General features: G+C 44.0%; 1 protein-coding gene across 3 annotated transcripts in view; it reads right to left on the bottom strand.

Annotated features, from left to right (window-relative positions):
* GABRA4 (gamma-aminobutyric acid type A receptor subunit alpha4) overlaps positions 1 to 15,016 on the bottom strand; it is a 621,559-nt gene that overhangs the window by 148,635 nt on the left and 457,908 nt on the right. For 2 of the 3 annotated variants that reach the window (XM_078678232.1, XM_078678234.1), the window contains one exon: positions 8,299 to 8,322. The exons of the other annotated variant lie outside the window; for it this stretch is intronic. In XM_078678232.1, the coding sequence (XP_078534358.1) occupies positions 8,299 to 8,322 (24 nt within the window). The remainder of the gene's footprint in view (positions 1 to 8,298; positions 8,323 to 15,016) is intronic. 3 annotated transcript variants of the gene reach the window in all.

Raw genomic sequence — 15,016 nt, 5'->3', positions numbered from 1 at the left:
AAGGCATCTGTGGTTCATAGGGAAACACCTTGCACAGCCCTGAACTTCAAAGACAAACAGCAGTATAACTACTGGTGCCATCCTTCAGCAAATTGGGAAATATGCTTGCTGGGACATGGGACTGAAGAACCCGGACTGCGTGGTGCACATTGCCTCAGGACTCTGTTGTGCACATAGAGGATTACTGCTAATGAAGGGGACCGCGTCCCCTTTCTGAATAGTGGCTGACCAGGGCCAAAGACATGCTTAAGTGTCAAGCCCTGAAGTGTGTTCTCCAAGGGCCTATCTGTGGGACTAATTTTCTCCCAGAGATCTCAGGGACATCAAAGATCTACACCTACACCATCTACCTGTGACATCTGGACAGGGGTGTTCTTTCAAGTGCCCACATCGGCTACTGAATCCCAACTAGCAGTGCAATGTGAGCGTGGAACTAGGACTTGTATCTGGAGACCAGATTGTCTAGTTCAAAGCCCCAGAAATTTTGGTTGCATCTAAGGCATGTGGCTCCTGTACTACAGGGACCTGGACATTCATAAGCGTCTAGTTGGTGGTGAGCGGATTTACCAGTTGCTGGACCCCATGTATCCCCTTCCGTCGATCGTGCTGCATCACGTTAGTGGGACACTCCAGCTGTATGCTCATTGCATACAGTGTCTGATTCACAAAGTGCAACTCTCAGAGGTGTGGTTGTACTCGTAGTAGTGCCTAGTGCCTCATTCCATCTCATGTGCCTCTGGTGGACACTGCTCCACTGGTCAACCATTGGAACGAAAAATCACATACCGAAAGGGAGTTACACTGGACAATAATTTCAAAAGTTGAACGAGATCCCAGAGGAGGGAACAACGATTTGAAATTATCGCAGCGTGAAGCAATGCTTATTGTCAAATTTGATACTGCAGTGTCAGGACTTAATGAATTGTCTGAAATATACAAACTATAGTGGAATGGATGATGAAATCCGCAACAGCACAGTTGGAAGCAATTAGGAGTTTTCTTCTACATCATGAAACTAACATCGATATACCGCTGAGGTGCTGCGCACCGTAAATCCAGGTTTAGACTACATTATCCAGGAGCCCACGCACCGGCTCCCGATATGCCTTGCGAGCACGGTGAATGTAGATGCGAAAAAACAAACACAACCAGTGGTGAAGACGCGTTCTGCAGATGGACACCAGGGCGACCCGGGAGAAGGTAGGTTAAAAGCGTTGCGGTCAACTACTAGGACATTTAACAGGTTTCTACATAGCCGAATATTTGACTTGATTTCAGAAACATCTTTCTTGAAAAGCATATTTGCCGAGGAGACGCCTTGCCCCAATTCATTGATTTGTCCAAAGTAAACCACAGGTACGCCTAGTGTGATTTGACACGCCACACTTCTACAATTTCTTGCGAGTGGCATTCAATAACCAACTGCACCCTTTGTTTTCAGCTCTGGGAACGCCCGCGGAAACGACTTCACATTCATTGGAAACAAAATAAAGGCTTGACCTCTATTAAACACTACAATAACTTCATGCCATTGATAAGTAAGTGGTTGTTTTAGACAATACATGCTCTAGATGCGCACCCTGACTGAGACCTTTGCTCACAGATTTCTCTCTCTTTTTTCTCATTTCTTGTCTCTTTACTGCAGCATTTTCCTATTAGAATTCTCTCGAACTTCATGATCTCCATTCATTGGTGTATTTTGAATCGGTAAGATGGTTCCTCTTAAGGTGGTGCAACAAGGGAGTAGCGCTTTTGAGTCAGATAGTCATTTTCGAAGTTAATATATATTATTCTTTTCTTCTTTATCCTACAGTGTCTTGGTCCTGAGGAGAACCCCTGTAAATAGAGGGCTCGAAACGCATAGACCTTTTAGTACCAAACAATTGTGTTTTGAATAATGTGTTCTGTGTTGTGCACTGTCAAACAACATCTGTTTTGAACAAAATCATTTTTGATTAGATGTTATGCACAACTATGTATAGTTGCAATTCATCCCTTTGTTTGGTTAGGTAGCTTGGTTTATTGATCTGAAAAAAGACTCAGAGAACCAAGGAGTGGCCACGTGATTGTATGTAGGATGTTACTTGTTGGTGAATGGTGAATGTGGTATGACTGAATAAGTATGAGTGTGAGAGGTAAGATTGGTTAAACTGTTAGAGGGTCATTGTTTGAGTTTTTCTAAGATTTTTTCCAAATCTTTTGTGGTAAATATCCTTGTGGTGTTTTTGTGTATTTTTGTACATGAAGTATTGTTTTGTGAAAATATCACAGAAGTTTAACTTAATGATTTTCTACAAATAAACACTATTAATTGACGGTGTGCATTGATCTATTGTTCTTGCGCTGTTTAGACTTCGATTTAAATTGAGTATCAGTATTGGCAGGTGGTTTGTTCTTGTTGCAGCCCTCTAGTAGCATTCAAGTTGAAGGGCCCTGGTTAGATCCAGTACTACTTAATAGAGACTTATAAATAAATTAAATGTACAAATTAGGTTTATGCCAGTTTTACCATGTTTATTAGGGATAGCAAAAGCACTTTAGCAGTGGTCAACAGGAGTAAAGTGTGCAGAGTGCTAAAAGCAACAAAACTGAGTTCAACAAAGGAAGGAAAGATCTGGTGTGATAATGTAGAGATAACCTGGTCCAACAATAACTATAGTCTGGCCAGATGTTGAGAGCACTTCATCATGCATACATGCAGTTTCCATGATAGGAAAAAGGCAGAGGAAAGATTTGTGTGTGTATCTTGGATTCATCTTCTACCAGCCACATGGACAGGCGCAGACTGGATTATCTTTATAGTGCAATTGATGCATCTGTTGATGATTTGGGCCTAATGCACAAATGACTTTGCACTTGCAAAGCCAGTGGATGTGAGTTTGCAAACACAAAACCCCAATTAACAATTCAGGCTTTCAGAATTGCCATCCTGAATTACAATGCACGCATTACAGACAATTGTGTGTCTCAAAGAAAGGAGGAGGCAAAGGGGATTTCCTTCCCCTGAGACTCCCAATAAACAGCATTTGACAGCTGACACTAGTAGAATTTGGAAGTTATATCTCAGCTAATCTTCCTAAGCTACCTCCCAATGTTGACCATGATGAAGCAGAATTGAAGGTCTGGTTAACTGAGGCCTTAGACAGTTTATACCAGTCAATCAGACCAGAGCCAGGTGCAAGCCCTCTGCCCTTTGATTTAGTGAAATTATGATTGCATGAAAAAAATACGTTGGAAGTTGCTTGAGCGCATGTTGAGAAAGTCCTACAACATGGGACACAAGGCACTCTATACGAATGCCCTTAAAGCCTATCTCAAATTAATGTGGAAAACAAGAGCAGAGTATTTTTCCAGCAAGACTCTCAATGGCAAGAACCAGGCCAAATAAAGTTTTACCATTGTTAACAGTCTAACTACATCAGTCTTGCCTAAGCCTGTGGAGCTATCGAAAGCACACTGCAAAAGAACTGCAGATTTTTTTGTGGATAAGGTTAATACCATCTTGATGAGCTATAGCCTTCTGTTACATCTGCTGCGTTAGTCGATACAGTTGATGACAAAGCATTGCCAGTGCTTTAGGTCCATGAAGAATTGCCCCATTGGACTTCTCATCCTTCGCCACCCTGGGTGTGGCTGTTAAATCTGGCTGAACCCCTCAAACCTGACACCATTTTAAAATTGAAATAGGTTGTTCTCCCTCATCTTTTAGGGATTGCCAATCTGTTTCTCCTCTTTGCCATTGCACCCTAAACCTGGAAGCAGGCAAAATGTATTCCTTTATTCAAAAAGCCCTCTCTTGATTCCTCCTGACCAGGCAATTACTTCCCTATTTCTATTCTTCCGTTTTTATCTAAGGCAGCAGAAAAGTATGTCAACAAGGTCCTGATGGAGTTCTTAGAAATTCAGCACACCTTGGACAATCAATTCTAAGAATGATTTCAGTCCCCACCACTACTCTGAATCAGCACTTTTGGCAATGACTCAGTCACTATGTGGCGTGGTTGTCGGGCGGTTCTGCGGACCTTATTCTTTTGGGCTGGAGTGCGCTTTCTCATAAGATGCTGCTGCAACATTTCTATGATACTGGGATTCAGGGTAATGCTCTGGCCTGGTTCACCTCTTTCCTTGGGGACTGTTCTTTCCAACTAATGTTTCCATCTTTGTCTGCCTCTCCCAGAGTCCAGCAGCATGCGATCACTCTGGGCTCTTGGCTGAGCCCCACTCTATTTAATATATATGTCAGACCTCTGGTAGAACTGGTAAGACATTTTGGGGTATCCATTGTGTCGTATGTTGATGATATTTAGCCGCTCTTTTCCTTTTTGGCTGATTCCTCTATGAAGATTTCCAATTTTCAGAGCTGTATGCTATCAGTAGCTGGATGGATGGCAAACAACTGTCTAAAGCTGGATTCCAGCAAAATAGAGATTTTGCTTTTAGACAAACATACCTAAGCATGGGGAGAATCCTGGTGGCCGGTTAGCTTGGGTTCCCCTCCCTCACCAAAAACAACTGTGAAAAACCTGGGAATCTGGGTAGACAATTCCCTCAAGTGTGATACACAAGTTACCACTTTGGCGGGAACCTGTTTTGGCCAGTTGAGAAGATGGAAACCCATTATTGGCCTATTCCAACCTCTTATTTGCCAATTGATTATTCAATTCCACATCTTATCACGTTTGGTCTACTGCAATATTTTGTCTCATCTCCAAAAAATCTGCTCTTAAGAGATTACAGTCGATCCAATCTGTGGCAGCCAGATTGTTGTTTTCTCTCCCCAGGTTTTGCCCTGTTTCGGGACTGTTTCACAGACTCCATTAGCTCCATATTGAGAAATTCAATTTAAGGCTCTCATCACGGCACACAAGATCATGAATACTTCTGGAGCCCCCGTTATGTTTGATCTGAGGTAGCCCTATATCCCTAAGAGAACATTTAGATGGGCAGACATACAGGTTAGTTTTCACTGCCAGTCTCTGCCTGTAAAAACTTGGAAGGAAGGGGCAGTGAAAACTGCTTAATGCTTCAATTGCCACGGGACCGAACGCCCATGCCAAAGAGAGCATTTGATTATTTTTTTTAATCAAAATTCCCATTTCGCGATCTTGTTTTTGGAAATAAAAAAACATAAGTTTGAGGGATTGCTCTATCTTGTTGATGGAACCCTCCATCAAACTTAAATAAGTACTCACAGGAACCACTGTGACGGCCGTGCTTGACAATGCTTTATATATGACTGCCAGCTTCGTAGTAATTTCTAAATTTGGCGGGCAAAGTAGTTTCGACCTTGTGGATGTTAAGTCTTCCACCAGGCCAATGTAGAATACTTAGCCTGCCAAAATTTAAATCTGGCCCTTCGTCTGTTACAGTACTGCTTCTCAACTCACTATGACAATTGACATCCCAGTATCAAACGGACTAAGATCTAGAACAGTCATGAATACATTTAGGTAATTGAAAAAATGTCTATGTGCATCTTAGGTATTTATGTAAATATACTCTGTACTACCAGATGTATATTAAAAAAAACAAATAAAATTAACATTTAACCCAAAAATGTGCACAATGTCTGTAAAGAACTTTTTACAGTAGTACCTAGAGCCAAATTTTCCTGGGCCTTATAATTTATAATTAAAATGTGGCTTGACTCAGAGCAGAGGTAAGCACCTATTTTATGCAATTACACTGTCCAAAGCACTCAAATCTACATCGATTTTCTTTGAGTGGCTGCATGACCTACAAGCTGCTGTATGGTACAAGAATATTTAACCAAGACATCAGCTGACAGAAATAGTATGCCCTAAATATTGCTCACAAAATTATAAGTTCATTGGAGTTAGTAATCGAAAATCAAAACCGCAATTGAGGAAAGTTTTTTGTAAATGGCATTTCAGATATTTTTGCTAATGATATTCTGGCATACAACCCCAGACTGCACAATTTGGAAGCAGAGAGCAGTGGCTGCATCTCTCTGTTTTGGAGCCGTGCTGTTCTGAGTGAAGTTTTCTGCGCTGCACTAACGCAGAAGGCGTCTGTGCGCCTTTTTCTACTATTCTGAGTGTCAGTGTATACAATACTTAGAAATTTCTTAGAAGAATTTTTTCTCTGACAGCAGACCTAGTTAACACCATGAGGCCATTATTGCCTCGTGTTTCCTAGTTCTGCTAGCTCTATATCAACTTGGAGATATTTTGATTTAATGTATGCGCTCAAGATGCACACAAGAAGCACACACATCTTTTCTGCTACAGCCCCTAGTGCACAATATTTCCTTGTAGTCAGCAGCACCATCATATTGTGTGCACCAAAAAATTCTTAGAGCACTATGGCGCCATAGTACAACAGATTAAATTGTCGAATTTGCAAGGCAGTTACTCTTTCGGCATACAATGAGTACTTTTCATGACAAAATATGACTCTTTTTCCCAGCCGTGTGTTGGACCTGTTCTTCACCACATGCTGATTTATTTCATCTGCTCTTCACATGTAATTAAGTTCATACTTTATGGCATCAAATTAATTTAATCTTTAATTCTAATCATCCATTCTCTGTTTCACGTATTTTCTTAGGTAGTTTATCCCCAGTTGGGACACATTGTGATTCTAATGTAAAGATTTTAGACTTGTTACTAGCAGTAGCCTTTCAACAAATTACCAAGAACTGGAAGGACTTTACCAAGTTGTCATATCAAGCTTGGTGGTATGCTATTTATTACAACCATAGACTCAACACTACATTTGTATTACCGTTACATTTGGAATCAAAACATTTAGATTTATTGACTCTTGTCATGCAGTTTATAGATATAAGTGCACAATGTTCCCTGTCCCTCACTCCCCCATTACAGGAAGTCACTAAAACTCCATTACTTCCTTTAACTTGACAATGTATAGTTTAACCATATACTAACCTGTGAGATATATGTTAAGCAAGACTGTAATTTTTACGGACTCTTTTCTTCTATGATTCTGTTGCCTTTTCACACATGATACAAGTGACTGAATTTTATTTACTGCTCCTTGTACTTCCTAAAACTTGAATGACTTTATTGTGTGTATTACCTTAACTTTATTGCTATTGTATTCTATGTATTAACATATTCCTTTATTTCAATAAACTTATTTTGAAAAAAAAAAAAATCTGACTCTTTTACTAAATAAACCACATAAAATTGCAGGGTACATTTAGATTCTACATTATTGTAGAAATTTGTGAAGTCACTGTTTTGATTAACAAATAAACATACCGTGATTAAGTGGTGGGTAATTCAAGTAGCCAATTTTCAGAAAACGAATTATTTTTGACAATCCATGATTCTCAAAGGTATACTATCACTTTTGTGATGTCTTAATTTTTTTTGCCATTTATATTCTACGTGATCAATTTCACAAACAGTCATTTTTTAACACTGCGGTTTCTGAATATAAAAAAAATTGTAAAATTACACAAAGTGAATCAGGCTTTGTCTCTTTTAAAAAAGTTTAGACCTACAATTCTGATGCAGGACTTCAAGAGTCAACTGGCTTTTTGTTCTTCTGTATTGTCAAAATGATAGTAGTACTAAATCATGACATTCAGAAATATATTCTGGACATTCAATAAGAGTGGTTCCTGAAAAGTTATGGAGGCTGTTAAGTTAAATAAAGTACTCTGACTGCTTATATTCTTTCACTGGTTAATAAAGGAGTGCATGTTTAATGCATAAAGCTCCATGTCAGTGAGATACCTTGCAGAAAGAAAATAAAGATTGATATATATTTTTTTGATATATACATTTTGTGGATGAAGAAATGCTTCATTTTGGGCTGCACTCTTAACCTTTCATCAGCTATTTCCAAGGTCGGCAGTCCCAGCGTACACCAGTATCCTGCTCTACCCATCTTTACTTTTCTGTTAATAGTCTGCACCTTGCTGTTTATTACTTATTAATTCTATGTATATCTTGATTTAAGTTTTCTGTGAAGAATCTATTCCAGCTTGTGTAAGGTGTCCCAAGATACATGCTGGAAAGATTCTCACATAATTGTATCTTGGAAATCAAGCAAATATATAAAATCCAACATGATTATCCCCCAAGAACCTTCACAAACAAAATGGTCAAGGATATCATACTTCCCACATTATGTCTTAATTAATATGGAAGAATGTGCAGAGTAAAGTAAAAAAAAGAATGCCATGTTATCAGTAAAGGATAAAGTAGGTCGTTTTTTCCCCAACCTCTTTCTCTAGGTGATAAGGTAATCAATATTTCAGTTTAGAATACATATTCTTATGTTTAAATAAATAGATAGATTTACCTTGAAATCCTCCAAGAAGTTACTCTAAGAAAAGGGAATAAGCAAGTAATAAAAATATATTTGTAGGATATTGAACAACACCACACATCACAAACTGCATAATAAATATTTCTGATGACAGACAGCCATTAGGCTCACATGAACTATAAACATCACACTAAATATTTCGAAAGTGCCAACATTTTTCAAATAGGAAATTCACTGTACCACTGGTGTGAATAGATTGCATCAAGGAAAGTTAGAAAAAACAGGAGCATTACAGATTGGTTACTGTTGCAGTCATAGGCAGTAGATAAGGCCTAATTTAATCGCCAATTACCTTTCTGATTCATCATCATCACTCCATTACTTATGAACAAACGTCCCTTCACACAAACAAAATTCTCCAGCTAGTGGTTGGATTTGTAAGAACAAAAGGATATATGGGTAATTGTGATTTTTCAAATTCCTCTCACTAGATGGTGCCCAGAGATTTGCACAGATGGGAGAACGCTTTGGGTCTGTCTCAGATACTTTTAATATGTCTAACCAGGATTTTGGGCTGACAGAGGAAGACTATTTGCAGGCTGACCACGTTGCCCTTCCTTATCACACAAATGCTGGTTTCTACCAAGACCGCCAAAACCCAAATTGTTTTGGTACATATGCAGAAGGTGACATCCCATATTCTTTGGGCATCGCTTCAGAGGAAGTCTTATCATTCACATCAGTAGGGCATACATTACCTCCCCGGTCCCTCCTGTCCTCGTCCCATTCATAAAACAGTGAGATATTACTATCTCACAACAGAAAAATAAAAGAAGGAATGCTGGCCCAACCACCCCCCCTCCCTCTGGGAGTACAGAAGAATACCAATCCCAGCATTCCTCCTATTCTTTTTTTCTGTCTTCAACAGAATGGTATGAGGATACAGGAGCTGGGGAGCTCCTGTTGGCTTAACAGCCCCGCTGCCGGGCGGTGGAGTATTAATGGTCCCGCCTTCCTCCCTGCTGGGCTTGGAGGACGTCGGGTGGGTTCCCTCCGCTAGGATAGTGATGTTGGCAGGGAATTTCTCTTCTGCGCCTCCCGTTCTGCCGGGCTTGTTGGGAGGCGATGAGTGCAGTTGACGGCCGGATTCACTTCCGGGTCTTCCGTGCCTGACTTCAGGTTGATGGATGGTCCTGGAAGTCAGGCTTAGGCTGTGCCATGCGGCGAGGAGTTGACGACTTTGGCACATTTAAGAAAGTACCCTGTTGCGCTTTCTTATGCTTGCTGGTTATGCTTCCTGGAGTTTCTGATCATTAAGGACTACGTTCTGTTTTCTGCGGGGCCATTTTTGAGAGGTTCTTCCCTTCCATTTGTGCTGCTGGTGTTTCCGGAGGCAGGGTTCTCATGTCTGTGGGCCGTTCTCTCTTCATAATGGGGAAGCATTCGAGGAAGCGCAGGCATGTGGAGCTCTCCTCCTCCCCTTCTTCCAGTTCTTCTTCCTCCCCCTCTCCAGCTCAGTCCAAGCATCGCAGGGAAGAGGACGATGAGCATTTGAAGAGACTTATTAAGGAGACCCTGAAAGAGATGGAGGGAGGGTCTCGTCCCAAGTGTCCCCTTCCTCCTCAGTCCTCTCAGTCATCTGATTCGGAGGACTATTGGTTAGAAGGTGCGGAACGCAAGGGCAAGTATTTGGACAAGGACATGTTGTCGGAATTGCTTCATCATGTCAAATCTAACATGGGATTTCCAGATGAGGAGGGTCCCAGCACCTCAGGGGGTTCTTTGCTGATGCAGATTCAGTGCTCTGTGGCTGTGATTGTTCCTGTCCATCCTTTCATTCGTGAGGTTCTGAATAGGGAGTGGAAGGATCCAGATCGTATTTTGCTGCTGCCTAGGTTTATGGCAAAGCTTTATCCTCTCCAGGACATGTCCAAGGAGTTGCTGGATTCTATGCCAATCGATTCCTTTGTTGCAAGTCTGGTGAGTTGGAACTCCTTGGCAGAGGATGTGGTGATCAAGGATACAGTTGATAAAAAGGTGGATGCCTGCCAATGGAAGTTTACTCTGGGTCTCATCTGGCCTTTAGGGCTGGTATTTATGGTACCTATGTCTCATAGTCCTTGATATGTGATATCAAAACATTATATCAGTCCATGGATGATTCTTCAGACTGCTCTGGGTTGTTGGAGCACATCGAGCGCCAGGTCGAGTTCCTGTAGGATATTTCCTTTGATGTGGTGCAGGCTTCCGTCCTTTCTGGCAGGGCAGGAGTGGCTGCTCGTCGCAACCTTTTCTTGAGGGACTGGAAGACAGATTCAGCATAGAAGGCTTGTGCCTTACGTCTGCCATTCCAGGGGACTATGATGTTTGGGGAGGAGTTGGAGGGCAAACTGAATAAGCTGTTTAAGGAGAAAAAGCCCTCTCTTCCTTCAAGCAGACTTCTGCTACGCCTCCTTCCTCTAAATCATAATCTTTCTTTCATCCTCCTTCTCAGAGAAATTTTTCTCAAGGTCCTGGGAGGTTTTCTTCTGGGAGGGGTCGAGATCGTAAGGCTAAAACCCTGCCCCCTATACCCCGCTCCTGACTATATGTCCAGAGCCCCAGAATTATGTTTAGGAGGAGGGCTGCAGCTCTTTCTTTTGGCATGGCTGTAGTCGTGTTCTGACGTGTGGGTTATAGACATTATTCATCAGGGGTACAAGATTGAGTTTGTAGTGACTCATCTGGAGTCGGGGATTCGTCTGACTCCTGGGCCCTCATGTCCGGTCAAGAGGCCGGAATTGTCTCTGGGGTTGCAGTCCCTCGTGCTGAAGGGGGCTATTCAGGAGGTTCCTCCACTGAAGGTGGGGAGGGAGTTTTACTCTCTGATTTTTTTGGTCCCCAAGGTGATGGGGGTTCTGTCTGGTCCTCGATTTGAAGGCTCTCAACAAGTTTGTGTTCCATCTACCCTTCTGCATGGATACTCTACAGAGGGTAATTCACTTGGTGCTCCCAGGTAATTTCTTGGGCACCCTCGATCTCCAGGATTTTAATTATCATGTCTAGGTTCACTCTTTCTTTCGTCAGTTTTTATGATTTTGCCTTCGGGCAGTCATTATCAGTTTCAAGTTCTGCCCTTTGGCCTCCGGTCGGCCCACCATGTGTTTACCAAGGTGGTGGCCCCTCTGGTGGCTTATTTTCATCTGAAAGGGATCCTCCTGTACCCTTATCTGGACGATTGGCTGGTTCAGGCTCCCTCTCGGGATCAGCTGGTGGTGGATCGGGAGGTGGTGTGTTCAGCGTTGCTTGTTCATGGGTTTCTTCTGAACTTCCCCAAATGTCAGTTGGAACCCTCACAAGACCTGATTTTCATTGGGGCGCTCTTCCGGACCGACCACATCAGGGTGTTCCTTCGGTTTCTCGGGCAGTGACTTTGTGTTCATTGGCTCGGAGCTTTTTGGAGGGGGGCTCCTTTCAGGTCAGTCTCTGGTCGCGGCTGCTGGGGCTCATGGTGGCTACAGTGTTCACGATGGCCTGGGCTTGTGTTCATCTCCGGCCTCTGTGGTAGTATCTGTTGGCTCATTGGAACCCTTTGTCCTGCAATCTGGCTCTTCGAGTTTCGATGGCCCCTTCCCTTCTTCCGGCTCTGTGCTGGTGGACTTTGTTGGACCATGTGTCTAGGGGGCAGCTGCTACAGTCTTCTCCACTGGCCGTTCTGACGACCGATGCCAGTGCATTCAGGTGGGGGGCGCTGGTTCCTTCAGAAGGGGCGTCGTTCCTAGAACTGGAGGGAGTTGACTGCGCTGTCCCAAGCAGTGATGGGTTTCCGGGTGCTGTTGTTCGGTTGCCCTGTACTAGTCCATTTAGATAACATTGTTTCTGTGGCATACTTGAACCATCAGGGGGCTTTCAGGTCCAAATCCCTGAATGCTGTGGTGGTTCCTTTGTTCTGTTGGGCGGAGGGGCACCTTCTGTCTCTTTCAGCTGATCACATTCAGAGGTAGACAATTGTGTGGCGGATGTTCTCAGTCGGTTTTTCCCCACCTCCCATGAGTTGTCTCTGACTTCCCAGGCATTTCAGCTGGTGTGCAGGAGGTTAGGTTGTCCTTATCTCAAGCTCTTTGCTTCTGGCACAATACCCAGCTGCCCCGGTTCTGCTCTCGAATTCTGCAGGAGGGTACTTGGGGAGTGGATGCTCTGTGCGTTCCTTGGCCTCCTCGTCTCCTGTATGCATTTCCTCCTCTGGCTCTCATCCCTCGGTTTTTGGCTCACATCTGTCAGGAGTCCCGGGATGTGGTGATGGTGGTTCCCTTCTGGCCCCGCCGGTCGTGGCTTCACACTCTGAATTTATTGGCGGTTCAGGGTCCGTGGTTTCTCCCTTGCTTTCCATCCCCTCTGTGGTCGGCTCCATTATTGTCTCTTCCTCGGCTTCGGCTGTCGGTGTGGAGGTTGAAAGGCAGGGGTGGACGGAGTCGGGGTTTCCCTGAACATTTAGCCTTGGCTCTGCAGCGGTCTTGCAGGCCTTTCACCTTGAAATCGTATGGCCGTCACTGGGGGAATTTCCAAAGTTAGGGCCCGATTATGATTGCGGTGAATCCGCATCCTCGGGGCCGGCGGAAGCCACCGCCGGCCCCGAGGATGCGGATTCACCGCTGCGGTGATTCACAAGACCCCCCGCCAGATTAGGATGGCAGGGGCGTCGGGAAGTCCGTACGCAGCTTTTCCGCTGCGGTCCCATGGCGGAAAAGCTCTAATATGGTGGCGGTGTCTACCAGACACCGCCAGCCATATTAGGATGCATGCGTAAACATGCTTTTCCACGGCGGCTTTTTCGCCGTGGAAAAGCATGTGGTCTTTTCAGTTTGGGGGCCCGTTGCGGGCCCCCAGGGTGTTAGGGGGTGGGGGTGCACATGGGGGGTACCTATGGTACCCCCCTGCCTTTACATGAACAAAGCGGCAGGCACCGTGCGGTGCCTGCCTCTTTGTACATGTAAAGGCTAAACATGCATTTTTAACATTGCGGCGGGTGCTGCTTCAAGCAGCACCCGCCGCAATGTTAAACATACAGGATGTGACCGCCAGGGTGGCGGTCACATCCTAATTCGCACGGAGGGACCGCCGCTGCCCCTGCGGACGGTCCCTCCACCTCTGGGATGGCGGACGGACGCAGGTCCGTCCGCCATCCTAATAGGCCCCTTAGTGTGGGGTGCTGAGGTTTTCCCCTCTACTGTGTTCTCTGCCTGATGTGCTTCAGTTTCTTCTGGAGGGGTTTGAGAAAAGGTTGGCAGTTTCCACTTTCAGGGTTCAGTGGGCTTTGTTTAAAGACTTTCATTCCCCATTGGATGTTCCGGTCTCCCAATTGCTTAGGAGTTTCTCTTTGTCCCGTCCTGCGGTGTGCCCTTCGTTTCCTTAATGAGATTTACCTCTGGATTTGCGGGCCCTGGTGATTCCTCAGTTTGAGCCTTTGTCAGAGCTGGAAGTCAAATTTCTGACTTTGAAAGTGGTCTTTTTGGTGGCCATTCCTTCTGCTAGGCGCCTTGGTGAGTTAGGGGCTCTGTTGGGCCGGAAGCCGTTTTGTCCGTCTGATGATGGGGTTGTCCTTCGGTTGGATTCGGCATTCGTTCGAAAAGTTGCTTCTCAATTCCATTATTCCCAGGAGTTGGTGTTGCCTGCTCTGGACTCCGCTCCCGTGTTGAATGAGGATCTTCCTTGGCCTTTGCTGGATGTGTGTATTAATTTATCTTGACCGTACAAGTGCCTTTCGGAAGTCGGAGTCTTTGTTTGTCTCCTTTGGGGTGGCCTCTCGTGTGGGAAGGCTTCTTCATCTTCTATCGGTCATTGTCTGAAGCAGGTAATTATGTTGGCCTATTCTCTTTCTGATGCTCCTCCTCCAGCTGGTGTTCAGGGGCATTCTACCCGGAGGGGTGGCTGCTTCCTGGGCTGAGGTTAGGGGGTGTCCTTGACTGAAATCTGTAGGGCGGCTACTAGGGCTTCCTCTTACACGTTTGTGCGACACTATAGGATCCATAATTTGCTGGGTGATGATGCAAATTATGGCTTGGGGGTTCTGCGGGCTGGGTGCTCCTGAATTCTTTCCTGTTTGCAGTTCTTTTTTTGTACGGGTGGTTTGTTGTTGATGAATGCCTGTGTTTGCTTGGGTATTCCCACTGTTTTATGAATGGGATGAGGCCAAGAGGGACCGGGGAGGTAATGCCCTATTACTTACCGGTAATCTTCACTACTTCTTGTCCCATTCATTACTTCCCTCCCTCCCTCCCTCCCGGTCTTGCTGGTATTTCAGGAGAAATGCTGAGATTGGTACTCTTTTGTACTTCCAGAGGGAGGGGGTTGGGACAGAATTCCTTTGTTTCTTTGTTTCTGTCATGAGATAGTAATATCTCACTGTTTTATGAATGGGACAAGGACAATGGGCCCATTAGTAATGGAGATTACTGGTAAGTAATAGGGCAGCAGTTGAAATTTGAGTTGTCCTTACAGGCTCCAGATCCCAAGTCAATTTTCTGATGCAATATCAAAAAATTATTGTTAAGCATGGAGAAAATATTAGTTGATTTCACGATTATATTATATTTATCAGGACTTAAAATGTTGATTAAATATTATAGCACACAGCAGCATAGGTGAGGCTTGCACATGTGGAATTCAACTATAGATTGTTAAGTGCGAGCTATCGAATTCCTCCAGCAACTACAGCTGGGCTACACTTATTTTAATGGCACCCACTATTTAGCAATCTCGCAGCACAATAGAT

The sequence above is a fragment of the Lissotriton helveticus genome, chromosome 2_2 (assembly GCF_964261635.1).
Source record: "Lissotriton helveticus chromosome 2_2, aLisHel1.1, whole genome shotgun sequence".
NCBI classification, from domain to species: Eukaryota; Metazoa; Chordata; class Amphibia; order Caudata; family Salamandridae; genus Lissotriton; species Lissotriton helveticus.
Note: the sequence above shows the minus strand (reverse complement) of the source record. Positions and strands in the feature narration are given on the sequence as shown.